Consider the following 27,318-nt stretch of genomic DNA (forward strand, 5'->3'; position numbering starts at 1 on the left):
CAATGCCTTTTCCAGCATGATGGAGCACCTTTCCATAAAGCAAAAGTGATAACTAAGTGGCTCGGTGAATAAAACATCAATATTTTGGGTCCATGGCCAGGAAACTCCCCAGACCTTAATCCCATTGAGAACTTGTGGTCAATCCTCAAGAGGCGGGTGGACAAACAAAACCCCACAAATTCTGACAAACTCCAAGCATTGATTATGCAAGAATGGGCTGCCATTAGTCAGGATGTGGCCCAGAAGTTAATTGACAGCATGCCAGGGTGGATTGCAGAGGTCTTGAAAAAGAAGGGTCAACACTGCAAATATTGACTCTTTGCATCAACTTCATGTAATTGTCAATAAAAGCCTTAGACACTTATGAAATGCTTGTAATTATACTTCAGTATTCCATAGTAACATCTGACAAAAATATCTAAAGACACTGAAGCAGCAGACTTTGTGGAAATTAATATTTGTGTCATTCTCAAAACTTTTGGCCACGACACTATATTATCAAAATGTATGAGTCACAATATAAAACATGTATGTATGGGAATGTGTCCAGTATTTGAAGCATCAAACATTTCTGCTGCACTGCAGAAGTTATGGATATCAGTCTTATTGTGTTTATATGCCAATGATGTTCAAGCTGCCCTTTATCTTAGGATTCTTTGTCATTAGTTTTTGAGACTAAATAAATACTGTTTTAGAAATAGCACAGTATATAGATGTAGACTGAAACATACTGTACAGTGCTATTATACATATAAGTATATATAGTATAAAATATATGATTTGGACTTTAAATGTCTTTTACACACAGATCTACAGCACATCACCTCAGATAGCCATATATGACAATTACAGTAAGGAGATTGACAGTTTTTGTCAGTTTTAACAGTTTATATTCCGTCTGGCCCTGACTTCTTGAAACCCACCTGCAACACATATTATTTACTTCCTTATTTATTTCAGTACAGACTAGTCACATTTCACTAGTCTAAAATTAAACAAGCAAACACTTTTGTTATAAACAATGTGTTAACACTATTTAAACGATTGGTCTTATGGCAATGGTTTATTTGGAGTTATTCTTCATATAGTCATGACTAGAGCCGAGCCCATCTGTGGAATGTGCATGTTATCATGTTTGTGTCACATTTCACAGTGCATATGAAACACTTCACAACAAACATATTGCTTTTCAAGCTTCTGAATTTCCTTTACATCAGCAACCTACGGTATGTAATACAACTTTGATGTTATAGTCAGAAGTAACAATCATTACTATGTTATTTCTCATACAGATACAGATAAAGTACTGTAGACTGGTAAAGATAGCATAACGTAAGAAACCCTTTCAGCTCTATTCTGTGAAATGATGCCATACTATCCATTGTCAATATAAAATAAATACATACATCTATTGTTCATTATTGTAAACATTTAAACAGAGGGGAACATACAGCTACTGTAATGCACCTTGACTGAGAAAAATCTGTTTAAAAACTGCATACACACTCTTAGAGTCATTGGCTTCAGTTCAGTACATATACATCATTAATAAGCCTGCAGTCTGGATGCAGCAGAGATGTGTTTTTAGTATGTCTTTGTTCACAGTGCTCCCTTCATGACCTCTCACACGCAGTCTACCTTCACTTGGTTGTTGTTGGTTATTAAAGGGGATGGCTTGACTCTCTCCACAGCGTCGTTGGAACTGTCAGGGAACAACAACGTCACAGTGCAAAGCGAGACAACTATCCGTTTGTACTCCCTCCGAAAGTTCTGGTTGAGCAGTCCATAGACGATGGCATTAAGGCAGCTGTTGAAGTAGGCCATGAAGTAGCTGAACACGAACAGCCACTCTGGAATCATGGGTATTACTGCGGCGGGGTTGACGGCCACTGCCAGTCCGATGAAGTTCAGCGGTGCCCAGCACACAGCAAACAGGACGAACACCACAAACATGGTGACAAAGTTCCTCACGTCATGCGGCGTGAGCCTAGGCCTGAACTCGGGCTTCACCCTCCGCCTCACCTGGATGACCAGGATCCAGATCCTCAGGTAGCAGTAGGTGACGATCATGATGGGCAGGATGAAGTGGAAGAAGACCACGGCGATGGTGTACGCTGAATTGGCCGACTGGACGAACGTACACGAATACACCCTGGGATCGTACTGCAGCGAGCCCACAAAGAAGTTGGGCACCAGGGCCACCACAGTCAACAGCCAGATGAGCAGGACATAACACAGGGAGTTCTTGTCACTGTACAGCTTGTGGTATTTAAGACTGTGACATATATAGCAGTAGCGGTTGATTGCGATGCCGGTGATATTGAAGATGGAGCCGATGACGCTGAGTCCCATAAGGAAGCCGCTGACCTGACAGTGAATGAAGCCCAGGTTCCAGCCATTGTTGAAGATGGAGGAGAGGACCAGAGGGTAGGGGTAGAAGGCTACCACCAGGTCTGCTACAGCCAGGCTCACCACAAACACGTTGCCTGGAAAACAAAGGAACGCTCTGTTTATTTGTATTTTTTAATCTGCCTAATATCCTTATCTGAAAGGATCAACATTTTATACCCCTGGAAACCAGTACTGTTTTGATATTTCAAGAGCTGTGTACAAGTACATGTTGATTCCCAACGCTTTCATTTAGGATTTGAAGGGATTTGAAATGACATAAAAAACAAATCAATGGATTATATTCCCCAGTCTATATTCCCCAGTCTATATTCCCCAATGGTAACAGGTTGACTGAAATGGAATGACCTTTACTGCTCTCTCTCTCTCTTAGATGGGATTTAACCACACATGGTGCTGAATCTCTGGGAAAAGTTTATCTCCTGCTCACACACACACACACACACACACACACACACACACACACACACACACACACACACACACACACACACACACACACACACACACACACACACACACACACACACACACTAGTCATTTGAGCTATTATGATCAAATAAATGTCTTAGGCTATGTCATAAATGGCACCATATTTCCTGTACCCTATTCTCTATGGGCCCTGGTCAAAAGTAGTGCACTATATAGGGAATAGGGCGCCATTTTGGACACCACCATATTATGACCTATCCACTGGTGACCTGGACTGGAACTTGTTTTGCTATGTCTAGTCTCATTAATGCTAATCCTGGGGGACAGTGTGCCTCTCTGTTAGCAATGGTTTGGAACCATGATGCACTGTGGGGAATACATTTATAAAAGGTCCCAAAATGTGAGGTATGCCCTAGGCCCCTTAAACTCAACTCTGGACCCCGAAGCCAGTTCCACTGCCTTTTTTAATTGTTCCCTTCAAATCAGGAACTGATTTAGACCTGGGACACCAGGTGGGTGCAATTAATTATCAGGTAGAACAGAAAATCAGCAGGCTCCGGACCTAAGAGTTGAATAAGAGAGTTGAATACCCCTGGCTAGTCTTGGCTCAGGCTATTGGCTCTGTTGCAGAATACTAACTACTACTTAATATAGCTACTGTACTAGCTAGTCTTCATAGTGTTGAGAACTGTTATGACCAGTCTGTGGTGACCAGCCTGTGGTGACCAGCCTGTGGTGACCAGTTTACAGGAATGTCTCTTCTCTGAACAACTCCACTTATTCATTGTGGTTTCAAAAACAACAAATGTTAATTTGTTCAGGTAGGACTAACTAGATCTCCAACCTACAACATATGATATAAGAATATGACATATTTTTGGAAATCGAACTCAAATGTTACTGCTGGCAATGTCATAAGTCTCTTCCCCACCACCGCCCCCCCGTAAAGGCCATAAATCATGCGCTATGGTTATATTCATAGAATGTGCAATGTAGGTCAAGTTACCAAAAGTGCAAACATTTAGTATGCTGGAAAGGGTCCACCCTGATGGTCATTGTAAAGCAATGCATTTCCTTCTCCATCTACATTACCTTGCATGCATCCTCCATATGCGCCACTGAGCTAGCTCATCATTTACAATTGGAAAAGTAAATGGGAAAAGGAGTTTGAAGTTTCCTCACCTGTCTGTTGTTTTTTTTTTTTTTACTCCATAACTTGAAAGCCCTGATCTCTAAAATAATTTTAATATGTCAGGCTTGAAAATTCGTTCAGCCATTATGGCACATTGACTCACTACCCAAACCCCACTCCACTGGTTTCTAGTGGTAAGAAATGTCATGTGATCACCTTTTGCCATCTAGTGGACGATCTGGGAATCAGTTGGGGGATATATTTACATCAATGGATAGGTAGAATAGGTACTTCAGCTTTCTCCTCATGTGTATATCATTTCTGTAAGATGACAAATGAAGGCATGGCATGTTGGACAGACCTTGCGCTTTTAAAATTGCTCTTCCTATGTGAATTTGTGCATGTTTATAGCATCACCATCAACCCCCACATTCACCCACCCACATCAACACGCACATCAACCATCCCACTTCAACCCCCCCCCCATCAACCCCCCCATCAAACCCCACAGCAAGCCCCCCCACATAAACCCCCACATCAATCCCCACCTCAACCCCCAACATCAACCCCCTCCATATCAACCCCCCCAAGTCAACCCCCATATCGATATCAAAGCTCCACATATCAAGCCCCATATCAATTTCCCCAATCAACACCCACATCAACCCCCAAATAAACCCCCCACATCAACTCACATATCAACCCCTGACATCAACCCCCACATTGACATCAAAGCTCCACATATCAACCCCCACATCAACCCCCATATCAACCCCCCTACATAAACCGTCCCCACATCAACCCCCCAAATCACCCCCCCTACATCAACCACACATCAACCCTGCTACATCAACCACTCCATATCAAGCGCCCCACATAAACCCCCCCCACATCAACGCCCACATGAACCCCTCCACATCAACCCCCAAATCCCCCCTCCAACATCAATCCCCCCACATCAACCCCCCCATCAACACCCCAACATCAGCCCCCACATCAACCCCCAAATCAATTCCCCAAATCAACCCCCACATCAACCACCCCACATCCACCCCCACATCAACCTCCCCAAATCAACCCCACCACATCAACCCACACATCAACCCCCCAAATAAACCCTCCCACATCAACCCCCAACATCAACCCCCCACATCAACTCCCCCCACATCCATCCCCCCCCACATCAACCCTGCTACATCAACCACTCCATATCAACACCCCTACATAAAACCCCCAACATCAACCCCCCGCATCAACCCCCCCACATCAATCCCCCCACCTCAGCCCCCACATCAACCCCCCACATCAACCCCTCCACATAAACGCCCCAAACGTCAACCTCCACATCAACCACCATATCAACCCCCCACATCAACCCTGCTACATCTACCACTCCACATCAACCCCCACCTCAGCCCCCTCATCAACCTCCCCACATCAACTCCACCACATCAACCCCCCACATCAACCCCTTACATCAACCTCCACATTAACCACCACATCAACTCCCCCACATCACCCACCACATCAACCCTGCTTCATCAACCACTCCATATCAGCCCCCCACATAAAACCCCCCAACATCAACACCCCCACATCAACCCCCTACCTCAGCCCCCTCATCAACCCCCCACATCAACCCCCCACATCAACCCCCCACATCAACCTCCACATTAACCAATACATCAACCCCTCACATCATCCCCCCACATTAACCCTGCTACATCTACCACTCCACATCAACCTCCCACATCAACTCCCCCACATCAATCCTCCCACATCACCCCCCACATCAACCCTGCTACATCAACCACTCCATATCAAGCCCCCCACATAAAACCCCCAACATCAACCCCCCACGTCAACCCCCACCTCAGCCCCCTCATCAACCCCCCACATCAACCCCCCCACATAAACTCCCCCAACATCAAGCCCCACATCAACCCCCCACATCACCCCCCTCACATCAACCCCCCCACATCAACTCCCCCACATCACCCCCACACATCAACCCTGCTACATCAACCACTCCATATCAAGCCCCCCCACATAAAACCCCCCAACATCAACCCCCACCTCAGCCCCCTTATCAACCCCCCACATCAACCCCTCACATCAACCCCCACCTCAGCCCCTCATCAACCCCCCCACATCAACCCCTCCACATAAACTCCCCCCAACATCAAGCCCCACATCAACCCTGCTACATCGACCACTCCATATCAATACCCCCACATAAAACCCCCCAACATCAATCCCCCCACATCAACTCCCCCACATCAATCCCCCCAAATCAACCTCCCCACATCAATCCCTCCACCTCAGCCCCCTCATCAACCACCCATCAACCTCCCCAACATCAACCCCTGAACTGACTTGTTGGAAAGGTTGCATCCTATGACAGTGCCACGTTGAAAGTCACTGAGCTCTTCAGTAAGGCAATTCTATTGCCAATGTTTGTCTATGGAGATTGCATGGCTGTGTGCTCTATTTTATACACCTGTCAGCAACGGGCGTGGCTGAAATAGCCGAATCCACTAATTTGAAGATGTGTCCACATACTTTTGTATATATAGTGTATACACACTCATAATTGGAACTACTGGTCATCTCTGCTTCATGCTCTACCATGATGAAGAAAACTCATACTCTCAAACATCAACAGGCCGAAAACAGATACCATGCTATAACTCTGCAGTTGCTTTGCTACATATACAGTATATAACAAAAGATTTGTACAACATGATAAAACAAGTGGCATGATACAGAATATGATGTCTTCGAACCTCCTGCGGAGACATTCTAGATGTATTTTCCCTAAAATTCATGAGGGATTGTTTTGTTGGGAAATAATCATTCAAAATTGTATATCTTTATGATACATTACTTTGGAAATAATCATTCAATGTTTTATGTCTTTATGATACATTACATTGGAAAGAATCCTTAAATGTTTTACATCTTCATGATAAATGATATAACTTGGATTTAATGATCAGTTTTCCTCATTTGACAACCTCTTTTTGACGCTGCAGTGAAAGTGAGTGAAAGAGAGGCTTAGGGCTGGGTTCAATCTGTACCGCGGAAGTATCGCTTAAGATCTGCATTAAAATGTAATGGTAATTTCCGATTAAGTCGACATATGCAGCGTTTACTGTGATAGCAGTCTCCGCGAACGTGGGATCATTGCCTTTACATTTAAATTGAGCTTTAATGCGGATAAACAAACATAACAGAAATATATAGAAATAAAAACAACAAGAAATTAAGAAATGTTGAAAACAGTATTTACATACACAGCACAAAATCCAATGACAAAATTGATGGAATTGCAAGAAATGAATACCCATAATAACAAAGCAAAAACAGTTTTTCATAAGTTTTGCACATTCATAAAAAAAAGAAAACATACATTTTACATTTACATAAGTATTCAGAACCTTTACTCAGTACTTTGTTGAAGCACCTTTGGCAGCGATTACAGCCTCAAGTCTTCTTGGGTATGACGCTACAAGCTTGGCACACCTGTATTTGGAGGGTTTCTCCCATTCTTCTCTGCAGATCCTCTCAAGCTCTGTCAGGTTGGATGGGGCATGTCGCTGCACAGCTATTTTCTGGTCTCTCCAGAAATGTTCGATTGGGTTCAAGTCCAGGCTCTGGCTGGGCCACTCAAAGACATTCAGAGACTTGTTCCAAAGCCGCTTCTGCGTTGTCTTGGCTGTGTGCTTAGGGTTGTTGTCCTTACGGAAGGTGAACCTTCCAACTCCCCAGTCTGAGGTCCTAAGAGCTCTGGAGCAGGTTTTCATAAAAAAACTCTCTGTACTTTGCTCTGTTCATCTTTCCCTCGATCCTGACTAGTCTCCCAGTTCCTGCTGCTGAAAAACATCCCCACAGCATGATGCTGACACCACCATGCTTCACCTTTGGGATGGTGCCAGGTTTCCTCCAGACCTACCGCTTGGCATCCATGCCAAAGAGTTCAATCTTGGTTTCATCAGACCAGAGAATCTAGTTTCTCATGGTCTGAGAGTCCTTTAGGTGCCTTTTGGCAAACTCCAAACTGGCTGTCATGTTCCTTTTACTGAGGAGTGTCTTCTGTCTGGCCACTCTACCATAAAGGCCTGATTGGTGGAGTGCTTCAGAGATGGTTGTCCTTCTGGAAGGTTGGTTACTACATGATTCCATATGTGTTATTTCATAGTTTTGATGTCTTCACTATTATTCTACAACATAGAAAATAGTAAAAATAAAGAAAAACCCTTGAATGAGTAGGTGTGTCCAAACTTTTGACTGGTTCTGTACATGTTCAATCATTGCACCCACACTGCCCGCGCACGTCACCGAGCATCTGCGTAGCCAGGCACTAAAATAGAACTTGGTTCTTTTTGTGACGCTTGCCTCGCTGCAAGTCCCGCCTCTCCCATCTCCTCATTGGTTTTTAGGAGCATATACCAACATGCCATCTTCTCAGTGGGTTTTAGGAGCATATACCCACGTGGGTGATTGAAAGATGAAGCGAGGTCCACACTCCAGTCCAGTTGGTAGTGGTAATGCACCTTAAAGTTGGTTGCCAACCGCCATATAAAGTCCAAAGAAGAAGAAGCCAGAAGGAGGAGAGATTACTAGAAACAAACTCGGTTTACCCTTTTATCTGTGAGTTTATTGTCAGAGTAGAGGACCTTGTGCATTTCAGGTAAAATAACAATCCAATGTTTATATCCCAGGACAAATTAGCTAGCAACAGCAAGCTAGCTAGCTAAATTTCCATAAATGTTTAATGCTTTTCGACCTGTCCGCAAATTAATACAATTGGTTCAGAGTTCGTTTTGATATTTCAACATGCGTGTCCTGATCACATCTGGTGTGGGTGGACAAAATCAACATGCGCACAATGACGCACATGGATGCACACGCGCGAGCAGTCTGGTCGGCATGTTAGCCTCAACAGTTTTGGCCCCAAGACACTGCAGGCCTGCCGGACTAATCATAATGCATTGTATCCCTAACAGATGCATCACATATACTGTACTTAACTACTTCCTTGTTCTTCTTGTACTGCGGAGACAAGATACTTCATAGATTAAAGTCATTATACGTTTTTTGGTCAATTTGCATAAAATAACAGGAACAATAATAAGAAATCAATAGTAGTGGGACAGAAATGATAATCTATACTAATCATACCGAATAAGATGCAACAGTTTGACAGAGAGCTCAACAGGCCATGTGAGTGTGGAATGGAAACGAGGATTCTAAGTCCTCCACAGTCATAGAGGCGGCTTGGTGCTGGAGTCCCACTCCAATCACATCAAGTGGAGCTGGAGTCCCACTCTATTTAACATAAACTGTAGATGTGTAATGTGTAACAGAGTTCCCCTTGAATGAGCAGTGAGCTTCAGTTGATATGACTGTCCCAGGCACCCAATTCACATCAGACCCACTAAGAGAGACTGGGAGAGAAGAAAGCAGTAGAGAAGAGCTCTACTCTACACTACTCTGCTCTACACTGCTCTGCTCTACACCACTCTGCTCTGCTCTACACTACTCCACTCTGCTCTACTCTACACTACTCTGCTCTGCTCTACACTACTATGCTTTGCTCTACTCTACACTACTCTGCTCTACACTACTCCACTCTGCTCTGCTCTACACTACTGTGCTCTGCTCTACTCTACACTACTCTGCTCTGCTCTACACTACTATGCTTTGCTCTACTCTACACTACTCTGCTCTACACTACTCCACTCTGCTCTACACTACTGTGCTCTGCTCTACTCTACACTACTCTGCTCTACATTGCTCTGCTCTACATCACTCTGCTCTGCTCTACACCACTCTGCTCTGCTCTACACTACTCTGCTCTGCTCTACACTACTATGCTTTGCTCTACTCTACACTACTCTGCTCTGCTCTAGACTACTCCACTCTGCTCTGCTCTACACTACTGTGCTCTGCTCTACTCTACACTACTCTGCTCTGCTCTACACTACTCTGCTCTAAACTACTCTGCTCTGCTCTACACTACTCTGCTCTACTCTACACTACTCTACACTGCTCTGCTCTACTCTGCTTTACTCTGCTCTACACTACTATGTTCTGCTCTACACAATTCTGCTCTGCTCTACATTACTCTGCTCTACTCTGCTCAGCTCTGCTCTACACTACTCTGCTCAACTCTACAATACTCTGCTCTACTCTACTTTTCTCTGCTCTACTCTACACTACTCTGCTCTACTCCACTCTACACTACTCTGCTCTGCTCTACACTACTCCACTCTGCTCTACACTACTGTGCTCTGCTCTACTCTACACTACTCTGCTCTGCTCTACACTACTATGCTTTGCTCTGCTCTGCTCTACACTACTTCGCTCTGCTCTGCTCTACACAACTATGCTCTGCTCTACTCTACACTACTCTGCTCTGCTCTACACTACTCTGCTCTGCTCTACACTACTATGCTCTACTCTACACTACTCTGCTCTAAACTACTCTGCTCTACACTACTCTGCTCTACTCTACACTACTCTACACTGCTCTGCTCTGCTCTACTCTGCTTTACTCTGCTCTGCTCTACACTACTATGTTCTGCTCTACACTACTCTGCTCTACACTATTCTGCTCTGCTCTACACTACTAGGTTCTGCTCTACACTACTCTGCTCTACACTATTCTGCTCTGCTCTACATTACTCTGCTCTACTCTACTCTGCTCAGCTCTGCTCTACACTACTCTGCTCAACTCTACAATACTCTGCTCTAGTCTGCTCTACTCTACTTTTCTCTGCTCTACTCTATACTACTCTGCTCTGCTCTACACTACTCCACTCTGCTCTGCTCTACACTACTCTGCTCTGCTCTACACTACTATGCTTTGCTCTACTCTACACTACTCTGCTCTACACTACTCCGCTCTGCTCTGCTCTACTCTGCTCTGCTCTGCTCTACACTACACTGCTCTGCTCTACACTACTACGCTCTGCTCTGCTCTACTCTACACTACTCTGCTCTGCTCTACACTACTTCGCTCTGCTCTGCTCTACACAACTATGCTCTGCTCTACTCTACACTACTCTGCTCTACACTACTCTGCTCTGCTCTACACTACTATGCTCTACTCTACACTACTCTGCTCTACACTACTACGCTCTGCTCTGCTCCACACTACTCTGCTCCACTCTACACTACTCTACTGTACTCTACACTACTCTGCTCTACTCTACTCTACACTGCTCTACTCTACACTACTATGCTCTGTTCTGCTCTACACTACTCTGCTCTACTCTACTCTACACTGCTCTTCTCTGCTCTGCTCTACACTACTCTACTCTACTCTACTCTGCTCTGCTCTGCTCTGCTCTGCTCTACACTACTCTGCTCTGCTCTACTCTGCTCTATTCTGCTCTACACTACTCTACTTTTCTCTGCTCTACAGTACACTACTCTACTTTTCTCTGCTCTACTCTACACTACTCTGCTCTACTTTTCTCTGCTCTACTCAGACACTTTTGTGTTTTGTTGTTTTGCTCAGTGCAAAAAAAAACAGATGCTCAGTTCTGCTAACTTGATCTCAAATGACATGTAACATTTCCAAGGTCTCTCCCTTGGTTGTGGCGCTGTGTACATGGGAACAGCAGAACCTTAAGCTGCATATTAGTTCCCTAAGCGCACGGTGGGTGAGGTGAGCTGATGCGCTGGTTATTGGCAGAGTGACGCTGTAGTTACCCAGGGTGTGTTAAGATCAGTCTTACCAAGCAGCCCATGCTGACTAATGCAAACAGACAGTGGTGGCACAGTATACAGAGTCTCACGAGCTGAATTTGTTTAATAGAAAAAAGAGACAGCGTGGGGAGCGAGCGGAGCAACTGTGGCGTGTCATTCAGGAACAATGAGAGTGCAATTAGGTTCTAAATACATGCTTGGTTGGGGCTTTGTTGGAGATATTATGTGGCTGTGGCAGGGTGTGTGTTTTGAGTCTAGTGGGAGGGAGTGTCTGCTCTGGTCATTATGTATTCCTCTGTGGACCAGGGGGACAGTTTCACAGCACACTGGACAAACAGAATGAACAGGAGGCTAATGGGAGTGTTGGTGGGTAGGGGGAGGGAGGCCCCAGAACATACAGTAGATACTGGAGGAAGAGATGGTGGTGGAGATAGAACGATAGCGGTACATACCAACTACCTTATATGGTGTATCTTTAGAATGAAACATCACAGGCCAAAGTAAAGATAGTGCCTAAAAATCCTGAGAAAATAACATTGTCTTATGAGGTCTCATTCAGTTAATGAAGTGTAGCTGTCCAGATGGGAAATACTGCTGGACCTTACCTCCAGATCTAATGTCACATGGCCACAGGATCGATGAATGAATCAATGGAATACATGCAAAGACACAACAACAAAACCATAATGACCTCTAGCACTCCTTGTCGCTCATATGCAGAGAAAGAGAGAGAATTTGTGATTTTTTATTAGGATCCCCATTAGCTAATGCCGTAACGTTAGCTAATCTTCCTGGGGTCCAACACCAATTAATAAGACATTACAAACAATTACAAATGATGACTTTACAAACATTTAACAAGTAGACAATACAGACAATTAAAATACCTGACAGGAAACACATTTAACATTCAGTTGATACTTTCTATTTCCTGTGCAGTCATATGGTTTATCTCATTAGATGTATTTAAAAATAATAATCTTGATGGTGGATTTACTTTTTGCCTGAGAAATATGGATTGGTAAAGAGTTCCATTCAGCTATGGCTCTATATAAAACTGTAGATTTAAGATGATTTGTCCTTGGCTTGGGTTGTCTTAGATGCCCTGAATTTACCTGTCTGGTTTGGTGGTTATGCATGTTTATTTTTTAATTTAACCTTTATACGGATAGAGCAATGAAGTGCTAATCTGGCAGCCCTGTTTTGGGCGATTTTGAGCTTTTTTATATATTTCTTTGATGCAGATGACCATATAACTGGACAGTACTCTAAGTGTGATAGGACCAGGGATTGACCATATAACTGGACAGTACTCTAAGTGTGATAGGACCAGGGATTGACCATATAACTGGACAGTACTCTAAGTGTGATAGGACCAGGGATTGACCATATAACCGGACAGTACTCTAAGTGTGATTGGACCAGGGATTGACCATATAACTGGACAGTACTCTAAGTGTGATAGGACCAGGGATTGACCATATAACCGGACAGTACTCTAAGTGTGATAGGACCAGGGATTGACCATATAACTGGACAGTACTCTAAGTGTGATAGGACCAGGGATTGACCATATAACTGGACAGTACTCTAAGTGTGATAGGACCAGGGATTGAATCATCTGATTCAGAGTGCTAGATGTTACATACTCTGAACATTTTCTTGTAACAGTAATTCCCTTACCCATCTTAATAACAATATTATCTATGTGTTCTGACCATGATAAAGCTGCTTCCAACATGACACCTTGTAGTTTTGTTTTTTTCACTTACTCTACATGCATTCTATTCATCTACACATTCAACTGGGGATCATCAGCAATCATATATCTTCAACCAAATACAATACATTTAGTTTTAGAAATGTTCAACACCAATTTGTTCATATCAACCCACTCAGACACCATTCTTAGTTCACTACTCAGTTCATCTTTTAACGCATTAAATTCGGATGCTGCGCTATACATTGTAGAGTCATCAGCATACATTACCACTCTTGCTTTGTTCATTACTGAAGGTAAATCATTAGTAAAGATAGAGTAGAGAAGTGGGCCTAGGCAGCTTCCTTGAGGAACATCACAGAGTATATCTTTACTTTTTGAAAAGCTACCATTAAAGAACACTTTTTGCCTTCTCCTGGATAGATTTCCATCCAGGATAGAGCTGCAGACTTAAAACCATAACGTTTTAGTTTATCTAGTCACAGTTTATGATCATTTACATCAAAAGCAGCACTGAAATCTAGCAACACAGCACCAACTAACTTCCTGTCATCCATACTCTTTAACCAATCATCTGTCATTTGTGATAAGGCCGTACTCGTAGAATGCCCTTCTTTGTATGCATGCTGGAAACCCGTTATCAGACCATTACATGAGAAATAATCATTGATTTGTACAGATAAAATCTTTTCCAATAATTTTCTTAACACAGGCAGCAAGTTTATAGGACAACTATTAGGACCAGTGAATGCAGATTTTTTATTCTTAGGTAGTGGAATAACCTTTGACTCTTTCCAGACTTCTGGGCACACCCCATACATCAAGCATTTATTAAAAATATGGATATTTGGTTAGCTGTAACTGTAAGCAATTTGGCGTCAAGATTATCTGTACCAGGTGACTTGTCATCCGAAAGAGACAGCAGCATCCTTTCTACCTCTTCCCTTTCTACTTGGTGAAATTCAAACATGCATTGCTCCTTCATGATACAATCTTTTATAAGGGTATATGACATGGAGCCATCAGTTGGAATCATAGCATTCCTGGACTTGTCCACTTTGCCTGTAAAATATTAATTAAAGTAGTTTGCGATGTCGTTTGATTTTGTAAGAAATATAGCCTCTGATTCAACAAAAGAGCCGGACATGTTCGAATTCCTACCCATAATCACGTTCAATGTTCTCCACAGTTCTTTTCATCACCCTTCACATCATACATTTTTAAACAAACTTAGTGACATTTCAGGATCATCCTTACTACACACTTTTAACCATTTCACATTCTTAATCTCATCCACAAATGAGTCTTGATTGAACCCTCTGTAGGACCTTGGGTAGATTGCCTTAGGGCCAGCCTTTGGTATTTATTTTTCCTAGTGATTGAGTCCTGATTGAACCCTCTGTAGGACCTTCGGTAGATTACCTTAGGGCCAGCCTTTGGTATTTTAGTTTTCCTAGTGATTGAGTCCTGATTGGACCCTCTGTAGGACCTTCGGTAGATTACCTTAGGGCCAGCCTTTGGTATTTTAGTTTTCCTAGTGAGTGAGTCCTGATTGAACCCTCTGTAGGACCTTCGGTAGATTACCTTAGGGCCAGCCTTTGGTATTTTAGTTTTCCTAGTGAGTGAGTCCTGATTGAACCCTCTGTAGGACCTTCGGTAGATTACCTTAGGGCCAGCCTTTGGTATTTAGTTTTCCTAGTGAGTGAGTCCTGATTGAACCCTCTGTAGGACCTTCGGTAGATTACCTTAGGGGCAGCCTTTGGTATTTTAGTTTTCCTAGTGAGTGCAACCAAGTTATGGTCACTACAACCTAGTGCCACGTATGCAGCTTTAGAACAATGTTCAGCCATGTTAGTAAAAATGTGATCAATACAAGTTGATGATGTGAAACCGGACCTATTTGTGAACGTTCTGGTTGGTAATGTCACAACTTGGGTCAGGTTATATACATTGGCAACAGAAATACGTTTATTTCTCATTGGACAGTTGGTGTTAAAAAAATCCATATTCATATCTCCCCAAAAATATATTTCCCTATTTTCATCAGATACCTTATCCAACATTTCACAAATTCCATCAAGATATTTGACATCAGCACTAGGTGGCCTATAGCAGTAACCAACTAGTAAAGGTTTTAAATGTGGTAAATACACCTGTACCCATAGTGCCTCTAATCCATTCAACATTAAGTCCTTACGTTGTTTTGCTGGAATATGATTCTGGATGTAAACTGCAACTCAAGAGAGAGGGAGAGTGAAAGAGAAAGAGAAAAAGAGAGAGAGGCATGGGAGACAGAGAGAGAGTGATAGAGAGACAGACAGACAGAGACAGAAAAAGGAGAGGGCGATAGATTGAGAGAGTGAGGGAGAGAGACAGACAGAGAGCGAGAGCAAGGCGTGGAGGAGAAAGGGAGAGAGACAGAGAGAGAGAGCGAGGCATGGGAGAGAGAGGGAGACAGAGAGAGAGTGATGCGTGGGAGAGAGACAGAGACAGAGAGAGAGAGAGAGAGAGCGAGGCATGGCAGAGACAGAGGCGTGGGGGATAGAGCGAGGTGTGGGAGACAGAAAGAGAGAGAGGCGTGGGGGAGAGAGAGAGAGGCGTGGGGGGAGAGAGAGGCAACGGGGGAGAGAGACAGAGGCGTTGGGGGAGAGAGAGCGAGGCGTGTGGGGAGAGAGAGGCAACGGGGGGAGAAAGAGCAGCGTGGGGGAGACAGTGCGAGGCGTGGGGGGAGAGAGAGGCGTGGGGGAGAGAGAGAGTGGCGTGGGGGACACAGAGCGAGGCGTGGGGGGGAGAGAGAGAGGCATGGGAGACAGAGAGAGAGCGAGGCATGGGGGAGAGAGAGGGAGAGAGAGGCGTGGGGAGAGAGAGCGAGGTGTGGGGAGAGAGACCAAGGTGTGGGGAAAGAGAGCGAGGCGTGGGGAGAGAGAGAGAGAGGCGTGGGAGGCAGAGAGAGAGCGAGGCGTGGGAGGCAGAGAGAGGGAGAGAGAGAGGGAGGCATTGGGAGAGAGAGCGAGGCGTGGGGGAGAGAGAGGGAGAGAGAGAGGGAGGCATAGGGAGAGAGAGCGAGGCATGGGGAGAGAGAGTGAGGCGTGGGGAGAGAGATCAAGGTGTGGGGGGGAGGGAGAGAGGCGTGGGGGAGAGAGGGAGAGACGTGGGGGGAGAGAGAGAGGCGTGGGGGAGAGAGGGAGAGACGTGAGGAAGGGAGAGAGACGTGGAGGAGAGAGAGAGAGACGTGGAGGAGAGAGAGAGACGTGGAGGAGAGAGAGAGAGACGTGGAGAAGAGAGAGAGACGTGGAGGAGAGAGAGAGACGTGGGGGGAGAGAGAGAGACGTGGAGGAGAGAGAGAGAGACGTGGGGGAGGGAGAGAGAAGTGGAGGAGAGAGAGAGAGACGTGGAGGAGAGAGAGAGACGTGGAGGAGAGAGAGAGAGACGTGGAGGAGAGAGAGAGAGACGTGGAGGAGAGAGAGAGACGTGGAGGAGAGAGAGAGAGACGTGGAGAGAGAGAGAGAGACGTGGAGGAGAGAGAGAGAGAGATGTGGAGGAGAGAGAGAGAGACGTGGAGGAGAGAGAGAGAGACGTGGAGGAGAGAGAGAGAGACGTGGAGGAGAGAGAGAGACGTGGAGGAGAGAGAGAGAGACGTGGAGGAGAGAGAGAGAGACGTGGAGGAGAGAGAGAGAGACGTGGAGGAGAGAGAGAGACGTGAGGAGAGAGAGAGAGACGTGGAGGAGAGAGAGAGAGACGTGGAGGAGAGAGAGAGACGTGGAGGAGAGAGAGAGAGACGTGGAGGAGAGAGAGAGACGTGGAGGAGAGAGAGAGAGACGTGGAGGAGAGAGAGAGACGTGGAGGAGAGAGAGAGACGTGGAGGAGAGAGAGAGAGACGTGGAGGAGAGAGAGAGACGTGGAGGAGAGAGAGACGTGGAGGAGAGAGAGAGACGTGGGGGAGTGAGAGAGACGTGGAGGAGAGAGAGAGAGACGTGGGGGAGAGAGAGAGAGGCGTGGGGGAGAGAGAGAGAGGAGTGGGGGAGAGAGAGAGAGGCGTGGGGGAGAGAGAGAGACGTGGGGGAGAGAGAGAGACGTGGAGGAGAGAGAGAGACGTGGAGGAGAGAGAGAGAGACGTGGAGGAGAGAGAGAGACGTGGAGGAGAGAGAGAGAGACGTGGGGAAGGGAGAGAGACGTGGAGGAGAGAGAGAGACGTGGAGGAGAGAGAGAGAGAGACGTGGGGGAGGGAGAGAGACGTGGAGGAGAGAGAGAGAGACGTGGAGGTGGGAGAGAGACGTGGCGGAGAGAGAGAGACGTGGGGAAGGGAGAGAGACGCGGAGGAGAGAGAGACGCGGAGGAGAGAGAGAGAGGCGTGGAGGAGAGAGAGAGACGTGGAGGAGAGAGAGAGAGGCGTGGGGGAGAGAGAGAGAGACGTGGAGGAGAGAGAGAGAGGAGTGGGGGAGAGAGAGAGAGACGTGGAGGAGAGAGAGAGAGAGACGTGGGGGAGGGAGAGAGACGTGGAGGAGAGAGAGAGAGACGTGGAGGAGGGAGAGAGACGTGGCGGAGAGAGAGAGGCGTGGGGGAGGGAGAGAGACGCGGAGGAGAGAGAGACGCGGGAGAGAGAGAGAGGCGTGGAGGAGAGAGAGACGTGGAGGAGAGAGAGAGAGGCGTGGGGGAGAGAGAGAGACGTGGAGGAGAGAGAGAGAGACGTGGAAGAGAGAGAGAGAGAGGAGTGGGGAGAGAGAGAGAGACGTGGAGGAGAGAGAGAGAGAGACGTGGGGGAGGGAGAGAGACGTGGAGGAGAGAGAGAGAGACGTGGAGGAGGGAGAGAGACGAGGAGGAGAGAGAGACGCGGGAGAGAGAGAGAGGCGTGGAGGAGAGAGAGAGAGAGACGTGGGGGAGGGAGAGAGACGTGGAGGAGAGAGAGAGACGTGGAGGAGAGAGAGAGAGACGTGGAGGAGAGAGAGAGAGACGTGGGGGAGAGAGAGAGAGACGTGGAGGAGAGAGAGAGAGACGTGGAGGAGAGAGAGAGTGACGTGGAGGAGAGAGAGAGAGACGTGGGGGAGAGAGAGAGACGTGGAGGAGAGAGAGAGACGTGGAGGAGAGAGAGAGAGACGTGGAGGAGAGAGAGAGACGTGGAGGAGAGAGAGAGAGACGTGGGGAAGGGAGAGAGACGTGGAGGAGAGAGAGAGACGTGGAGGAGAGAGAGAGACGTGGGGGAGAGAGAGAGAGACGTGGGGAAGGGAGAGAGACGTGGAGGAGAGAGAGAGAGACGTGGAGGAGAGAGAGAGACGTGGAGGAGAGAGAGAGAGACGTGGGGGAGAGAGAGAGACGTGGGGGAGAGAGAGAGACGTGGAGGAGAGAGAGAGACGTGGAGGAGAGAGAGAGAGACGTGGAGGAGAGAGAGAGACGTGGAGGAGAGAGACGTGGGGAGGGAGAGAGACGTGGGGGAGAGAGAGAGGTGTGGGGGAGAGAGAGAGACGTGGGGAAGGGAGAGAGACGTGGAGGAGAGAGAGAGACGTGGAGGAGAGAGAGAGACGTGGGGGAGAGAGAGAGAGACGTGGGGGAGAGAGAGAGAGACGTGGGGGAGAGAGAGAGACGTGGAGGAGGGAGAGAGACGTGGGGAAGGGAGAGAGACGCGAAGGAGAGAGAGAGAGACGCGGGGGAGAGAGAGAGAGACGCGGGGAGAGAGAGAGAGACGTGGGGGAGAGAGAGAGACGTGGAGGAGAGAGAGACGTGGGGAAGGGAGAGAGACGCGAAGGAGAGAGAGAGAGACGCGGGGGAGAGAGAGAGAGACGCGGGGGAGAGAGAGAGACGTGGAGGAGAGAGAGAGACGCGGGGAAGGGAGAGAGACGCGGAGAGAGAGAGAGACGCGGAGGAGAGAGAGAGACGCGGAGGAGAGAGAGAGAGACGTGGGGGAGAGAGAGAGACGTGGAGGAGAGAGAGAGACGTGGGGAAGGGAGAGAGACGCGGAGAGAGAGAGAGACGCGGAGGAGAGAGAGAGAGGCGTGGAGGAGAGAGAGAGAGACGTGGAGGAGAGAGAGAGAGGCGTGGGGGAGAGAGAGAGAGGCGTGGGGGAGAGAGAGAGAGACGTGGAGGAGAGAGAGAGAGAGACGTGGGGGGAGGGAGAGAGACGTGGAGGAGAGAGAGAGAGACGTGGAGGAGGGAGAGAGACGTGGCGGAGAGAGAGAGACGTGGGGAAGGGAGAGAGACGCGGAGGAGAGAGAGACGCGGAGGAGAGAGAGAGAGGCGTGGAGGAGAGAGAGAGACGTGGAGGAGAGAGAGAGAGGCGTGGGGGAGAGAGAGAGACGTGGAGGAGAGAGAGAGAGACGTGGAGGAGAGAGAGAGAGGAGTGGGGGGAGAGAGAGAGAGACGTGGAGGAGAGAGAGAGAGAGACGTGGGGAGGGAGAGAGACGTGGAGGAGAGAGAGAGAGACGTGGAGGAGGGAGAGAGACGTGGCGGAGAGAGAGAGGCGTGGGGGAGGGAGAGAGACGCGGAGGAGAGAGAGACGCGGGAGAGAGAGAGAGGCGTGGAGGAGAGAGAGAGACGTGGAGAGAGAGAGAGAGAGGCGTGGGGGAGAGAGAGAGACGTGGAGGAGAGAGAGAGAGACGTGGAGGAGAGAGAGAGAGGAGTGGGGGAGAGAGAGAGAGACGTGGAGGAGAGAGAGAGAGAGACGTGGGGGAGGGAGAGAGACGTGGAGGAGAGAGAGAGAGACGTGGAGGAGGGAGAGAGACGCGGAGGAGAGAGAGACGCGGGAGAGAGAGAGAGGCGTGGAGGAGAGAGAGAGACGTGGGGGAGAGAGAGAGAGGCGTGGGGGAGAGAGAGAGACGTGGAGGAGAGAGAGAGAGGAGTGGGGAGAGAGAGAGAGACGTGGAGGAGAGAGAGAGAGAGACGTGGGGGAGGGAGAGAGACGTGGAGGAGAGAGAGAGAGACGTGGAGGAGGGAGAGAGGCGTGGGGGAGAGAGGGAGAGACGTGGGGGAGAGAGAGAGAGACGTGGGGAGGGAGAGAGACGTGGCGGAGAGAGAGAGGCGTGGCGGAGAGAGAGAGACGTGGAGGAGAGAGAGAGGTGGAGGAGAGAGGGAGAGACGTGGGGAGAGAGAGAGGTGGGGGAGAGAGAGAGAGACGTGGGGGAGGGAGAGAGACGTGGGGAGAGAGAGAGAGGCGTGGAGGAGAGAGAGAGAGACGTGGGGGAGGGAGAGAGACGTGGGGGAGGGAGAGAGACGTGGGGGAGAGAGAGAGACGTGGAGGAGAGAGAGAGAGACGTGGAGGAGAGAGAGACGTGGAGGAGAGAGAGACAGACGTGGGGGAGGGAGAGACGTGGAGGAGAGAGAGAGAGAGAGACGTGGAGGAGAGAGACAGAGGCGTGGAGGAGAGAGAGAGAGGCGTGGAGGAGAGAGAGACGTGGGGGAGGGAGAGGCGTGGAGGAGGGAGAGAGACGTGGGGGAGAGAGAGAGAGGCGTGGGGGAGGGAGAGAGACGTGGCGGAGAGAGAGAGGCGTGGCGGGGGGAGAGAGAGGTGGAGGAGAGAGAGAGACGTGGGGGAGGGAGAGAGACGTGGGGGAGGGAGAGAGACGTGGAGGGAGAGGGAGAGACGTGGGGGAGAGAGAGAGAGGTGGAGGAGAGAGAGAGAGACGTGGGGAGGGAGAGACGTGGAGGAGAGAGAGAGAGACGTGGAGGAGGGAGAGAGGCGTGGGGGAGAGAGAGAGACGTGGAGGAGAGAGAGAGGCGTGGGGGAGAGAGAGAGACGTGGAGGAGAGAGAGAGAGACGTGGAGGAGAGAGAGAGAGACGTGGAGGAGAGAGAGAGAGGAGTGGGGGAGGAGAGAGAGAGAGAGACGTGGAGGAGAGAGAGAGACGTGGCGGAGAGAGACGCGGAGGAGAGAGAGAGACGTGGGGGAGAGACGTGGAGGAGAGAGACGTGGAGGAGGGAGAGACGTGGGGGAGAGAGAGAGAGAGACGTGGGGGAGGGAGAGAGACGTGGCAGAGAGAGAGAGGTGGAGGAGAGAGAGAGGTGAGAGAGAGACGTGGAGGAGAGAGAGAGACATGGGGGAGGGAGAGGTGGAGGAGAGAGAGACGTGGAGGAGGGAGAGAGAGAGGCCTGGAGGAGAGAGAGACAGACGTGGGGGAGGGAGAGAGAGAGGCGTGGAGGAGAGAGAGAGGTGTGGGGGAGGGAGAGAGAGGTGGAGGAAGAGAGACGTGGAGGAGAGAGAGAGAGGTGGAGGAGAGAGAGAGGTGGAGAGACATTTACATTTTAGTCATTTAGCAGACGCTCTTATCCAGAGCGACTTACAGTAGTGAATGCATACATTTCATACATTTATTAATATATATTTTTTTTGTACTGGCCCCCCGTGGGAATCGAACCCACAACCCTGGCGTTGCAAACACCATGCTCTACCAACTGAGCCACAGGGAAGACATTTGCAATCATTTAATTTCCAAAGCAAAGTTGTTTAAAAACATGAGGCTACTACTGCACTCCCTCCTGCACTAAGTTGACAAACACTTCTAAAATTTCTGACAATAATTTTTACAATATCAGAAAATATTTAGCTGACTTTAAAAGGGCAATTCAATTTGCTCCGTGCTTATCAGTACGTTATATTTAAGCACTTAACTTTATGGTAATTGGAAACAATTAATATTCAGTGGAGTTAAGTACTGTGTAAGCTTTGGTTGCATAAATATTAGGGATCATAGCATTCAACTTGACTCACCTGGTCAGTCTATGTCATGGAGAGAGCCGGTGTTTCTAATGTTTTGTCCACTCAGTGTCCAGGAGTCACAGTCAGAGTTAACAACATGTAGGCTCTAGAATGCATTATGCACATATACTGTATATTCTCCTAAATAAATAAACCATAAAGTGACTATATTTATATCTTAACGTTATGTTATAAAGCATTCATGAATAATCTGGTGGCTGCCATTACTCCCTTTGGTGCAGATTAAAGAATGCAATATGAATACATTTATAGATTCAACTGTGACTCTACTTTGTAACAAAGGTGATTCCCCAGGCCAGACAATTATCAACACGAAGCCATCCTGTCTAACTGGCAGAGGAGGGGGGTACCTGAAGGTTTGGTAGTAGCACCAGCGAGAACCCCTCCACGAACATGACACAAGAGAAACTATGGGCTGGGTCCGTGCTGCTTGTTACGATGTTGTTCGTTCGGAGGTCTTTACCCCTTTTTCTTTTTGGTATTGTGTGTGTTGTTATTGTACTGCTAGATATTGCTGACTGTTGGAGCTAGAAACATAAACATTTCGCTGCCCCTGCAATAACATGTGTACGCGACCAATACATTTAGATTTTATTGATCTGTTTGATAAGGAGCCAATTACCTGCTGCTGCTAAAAATAGTGGCTTAAGCAGCAATATGATTGTGTTCCGCTCATGTGGTAACCTAAGGTTCCATCAATGAAGGTTAACTCAAATGAAAAGGACTGCATGGAATAAAATAACAGCAGCTCTACAGAATAAATGTTGGTTGTACAATTAGGGTTGCAATCTTCCAGGAACTTTCAATAAATGACCTGGTTTACCAGAAATCCCCCAACCAAGATTTCTGGAAAACCAGGGAATCTATTGAAAGTTCTCAGAATTCTGCAACCCTAATCATGACACTTACAGCACTACAGTACCTGCACCAATACCAGTCAATGTTGCTCTTTTGTAAAGTGATTTTTAATCTAGAGGATCATTAAGTTGCAGCTTGAGCCTCCACAACAACACACACCTCTCTGTATAATGCAGTGTGACCGTACACAGCAGCTAGCCTGTTTCACACATTATTCATATCTTCTCTGTGATGTACAACAGAATAAGGTTACAGTAATGAGGATAAATCTACTCTGTGATCAATGTTTCCTCTAAGCTGCGCACACGGGCGCACAGCTCCCCCGGGACTGCCGCACAGAAGAAATATCAGCCTGCACAGAGAATCATGAGGTTGAACTTCACTTAACTTTCTAGAGTTTTCCCCATTAGTTAACACTATCAATGTTTCCTTTTACTGTGGGAATTGTGATCGATTCAACGCAATATTAGCCACTTTCAATGCAACATACCAAAACAAAATGCCATAACCAATCAAAGCTGCAGGAGGCATATATGCAAATAGACCATTGCCATATATGGATCTGTGGCCATTCACTTTGAACTGGACTGTGTTTACAGCATAAGCATAAGAGCTGCATGTAGCCAGGTGTGCACATTTGTTCATATCCTTTGCTAGATAGTGAGTTATTAGCCCAGTTATAGATAATTTGTAATCAGCAATGGGGGAGTGATTGCTCCTTCAAGAGCACAAAACATGTACACTTCTAGACATCTTTGAAAAGCGAGTCAGGTAAAGAGGGGTTTTTTTGTCTTAAAGGGGCAGTGCTGTATTTTGAGAAAGGCTTGAATAAGCTAAGTAGCCAATAGGCAGAGGGTAGCATAATTTCTCTGATTCTCTGTAATAATGGTATGGGAATAATAATGCATTTTATTTTGTAAAGTGGTTTCTTGCATCAAACAACAGAACAACATTTTCAGTAACCTCCTTATCTGAAGAACAAGTGGAAAACAGGTTAATCTCAAGCCCTGTATAATTTTTTTTGCAAAGGTCTCATGGAATGTTACCTGAATGATATTACAGCTATTTACATGTTAAAATGTTATGGGATGCATTTTCGCCATTGTAGGCCTACCAGCCACGCTGGTAGGACTACAGGTAGGCCAACATTATGATAAAATAGCTACAGTAGCCTACTTGACTACTGTTCAAACTGTAATTTAAAGCGGGTACAGTTTCAGTGTTCAAAGTAAACGCATGCTGAAAGTTGCACAGAATTTTCACAAGGTTCAAGTTCGCGCTCAGCAGACCTAACATTTCTCAGTACCAACATTTTTTGGAGGGAACATTGTCTGTGATGCTGAACAGATTAAGGTGACAGTAATGAGGATAGATTTTCTCTGTGAAGCTGAACAGAATGAGGTTACAGTAATGAGGATAGATCTACTCTGTGAAGCTGAACAGAATAAGGTGAAAGTAATGAGGATAGATTTTCTCTGTGATGTTGAACAGAATGAGGTTACAGTAATGAGGATAGATCTACTCTGTGATGCTGAACAGAATGAGGTTACAGTAATGATGATAGATTTTCTCTGTGATGTTGAACATCACAGAACATCGGGCTCCCGAGAGGCACAGTGGTCTAAGACACTGCATCTCAGTGCAAGAGGCGTCACTGCAGTACCTGGTTCGAATCTAGGCTGCATCACATCTGGCTGTGATTGAGTCCCATAGGGCGGTGCACAATTGGCCCAGCGTCGTCCGGGTTTGGCCAGGGTAGGCCGTCATTATAAATAAGAATTTGTTCTTAACTGACTTGCCTAGTTCAATAAATAAAAATATTTAAAACATGAGGATAGATCTACTCTGTGATGCTGAACAGAATGAGGTTACAGTAACGAGGATAGATCTACTCTGTGATGCTGAACAGAATGAGGTTACAGTAACGAGGATAGATCTACTCTGTGATGCTGAACAGAATGAGGTTACAGTAACGAGGATAGATCTACTCTGTGATGCTGAACAGAATGAGGTTACAGTAACGAGGATAGATCTACTCTGTGATGCTGAACAGAATGAGGTTACAGTAATGAGGATAGATCTACTCTGTGATGCTGAACAGAATGAGGTTACAGTAATGAGGATAGATCTACTATGTGATGCTGAACAGAATGAGGTTACAGTAATGAGGATAGATCTACTCTGTGATGCTGAACAGAATGAGGTTACAGTAACGAGGATAGATCTACTATGTGATGCTGAACAGAATGAGGTTACAGTAACGAGGATAGATCTACTATGTGATGCTGAACAGAATGAGGTTACAGTAATGAGGATAGATCTACTATGTGATGCTGAACAGAATGAGGTTACAGTAACGAGGATAGATCTACTCTGTGATGCTGAACAGAATGAGGTTACAGTAACGAGGATAGATCTACTCTGTGATGCTGAACAGAATGAGGTTACAGTAATGAGGATAGATCTACTCTGTGATGCTGAACAGAATGAGGTTACAGTAATGAGGATAGATCTACTATGTGATGCTGAACAGAATGAGGTTACAGTAATGAGGATAGATCTACTCTGTGATGCTGAACAGAATGAGGTTACAGTAACGAGGATAGATCTACTCTGTGATGCTGAACAGAATGAGGTTACAGTAATGAGGATAGATCTACTATGTGATGCTGAACAGAATGAGGTTACAGTAATGAGGATAGATCTACTATGTGATGCTGAACAGAATGAGGTTAGAATGAAAGGTCACTCTGAATCAGATATCATATTAACATGGCATAAGCCATGGCAAAATGTATAGAATTTGAGAAAAGTTGCATTAAAACTGCAACATTTTCTCTACACCCCATTGTAAAATGTGTAGCATTGCAGGAAATTAATTTTAGAATGTAAAGGAAGACCGGGCCCGGTCAGAAATTCTGCCATGATTTCTACAAGTTTAGATAGCTGGGTAGACTAATTTACCAATCTAATTTTTGTTGACATGGGCTAATTGAGTGACTGTCAGTGACTGACATAACAAGAGGAACACTGCTGATGAAATTGCACCTTGTGTATTCTACTATTCTAACGCTCAACAGTTCAACAGACCCGGACTGAATTCCTAAGTCAGGGTCTGTCGAGGGCCCTCTGCGACCGCCTATGTCGCTTATGCCCAGGGCTCTCATGCTCTCATCTATCTCCACAGAACATCTCGGTGGCTTGTACTTATGCAGAATACAGATGTAGGATCTTAATTTGAGCCAGTTTGCTAAAGCAAGAAAATAATCCTGCAGCAACAGGAAGTGTGAGTTATGTGAATTATAATGAATTTACTTTTTTGTTGGGGTTGCTACATTTTTCGTAAGAGAAAATCATGTCTGAAATATCAAAGTGGAAATGACCAACTTCAGAAGCCTTTTTAAACCTTAAATACACTACAAGTTTTTAATTTCCTGCATTACAGGAAAGTTCTCCTGCAACAGGATGATACAACTAAGAAATGAAGATAGAGAAATACGTTTCATTTTGTTGTAAAAGACTACAGCAAATGGCAGTATGCTTTTCAAAATACATACGTTTTATTGGGTTAGGCTACTTTGACTTACCTGCGTTTCTGAGTTTTTTGTTTCTGTACACGGAGATAATGACCAAGAGGTTGCCCAAAATATCAACGACAATGGTGAAAATCAGAAAGCATCCCAAAGTTGTCGCAACCCATGGAGGGCGATTCAGGGTAGTGTCGTTGGGGGCCACTGAAGAACCGTTCGTCAGACCGCTTTCATTTCTTATCATTTTATCGTATCTCTTCACCTTCTCTCAGTCTCGTAATACATCTCAGGTTTGCGCTCCATAGTAGCCGTCTTTGCGCAGCTGAAACTTCTTTTTCACCTGTTGTAGCTTGGTCCTCTTCTGAGTGCCCAAGTTCAATTCTTCTGCCACTACACGCAGCTACACTTTTATAGCCCTGCATCATCTTCCATCACTTTGCGCGTCTGTCACATTCCGCGGCAACTTCAGTGCCGGATTCCAAGACTAAACTGTAGCCTAAGTGGTGAAAATACTGACACCTAGTGGCCGAACGTGGTAAGCACTTCTCCACTCCATGTTTGACTGCTGGTGCTCAATTCGTATCAAGTCTTCACGACGCTTTTCACTCGCACCAGTCTATAATTTATTAATGTGTTCATTCATTACTGTCAGTCATTCATGCTTTATTTATACCAAACCATAGATTTTATTAGAAGAGTGTATTACACTGTATTTATACTATTGTTTCCTTCTGTAATCTGTAGTGACCCTTTATTTTATTTTACCCCGCCACTGTTTCGGACAAACAGCTGAGGAATAGGGCTGGAGAAATGTA

The 27,318-nt window shown here is 46.5% G+C and overlaps 1 protein-coding gene across 1 annotated transcript; it reads right to left on the bottom strand.

The window, feature by feature from the left end:
* Nucleotides 1–434: 434 nt before the first annotated feature.
* On the bottom strand, nt 435–26,932 carry mtnr1ab (melatonin receptor 1A b). The gene is made up of 2 exons (XM_014212815.2): nt 26,561–26,932; nt 435–2,486 (listed from the first exon to the last, which is right to left on the bottom strand). Exons 1-2 carry the CDS (start codon nt 26,745–26,747, stop codon nt 1,624–1,626), a joined length of 1,050 nt encoding a protein of 349 aa, XP_014068290.1. The 5' UTR covers nt 26,748–26,932; the 3' UTR covers nt 435–1,623.
* Nucleotides 26,933–27,318: the final 386 nt, after the last annotated feature.

The sequence above is a fragment of the Salmo salar genome, chromosome ssa09, assembly GCF_905237065.1.
Source record: "Salmo salar chromosome ssa09, Ssal_v3.1, whole genome shotgun sequence".
Classification (NCBI taxonomy): domain Eukaryota; kingdom Metazoa; phylum Chordata; class Actinopteri; order Salmoniformes; family Salmonidae; genus Salmo; species Salmo salar.

Coding starts and splice junctions, on each gene's coding strand:
- mtnr1ab (XM_014212815.2), bottom strand. CDS start 26,747: ATGATAAGAAATGAAAGCGGTCTGACGAACGGTTCTTCAGTGGCCCCC. Junction 2,487..26,560: donor CAAAAAACTCAGAAACGCAG/GTAAGTCAAAGT, acceptor TTTGTTTTCCAG/GCAACGTGTTTGTGGTGAGC.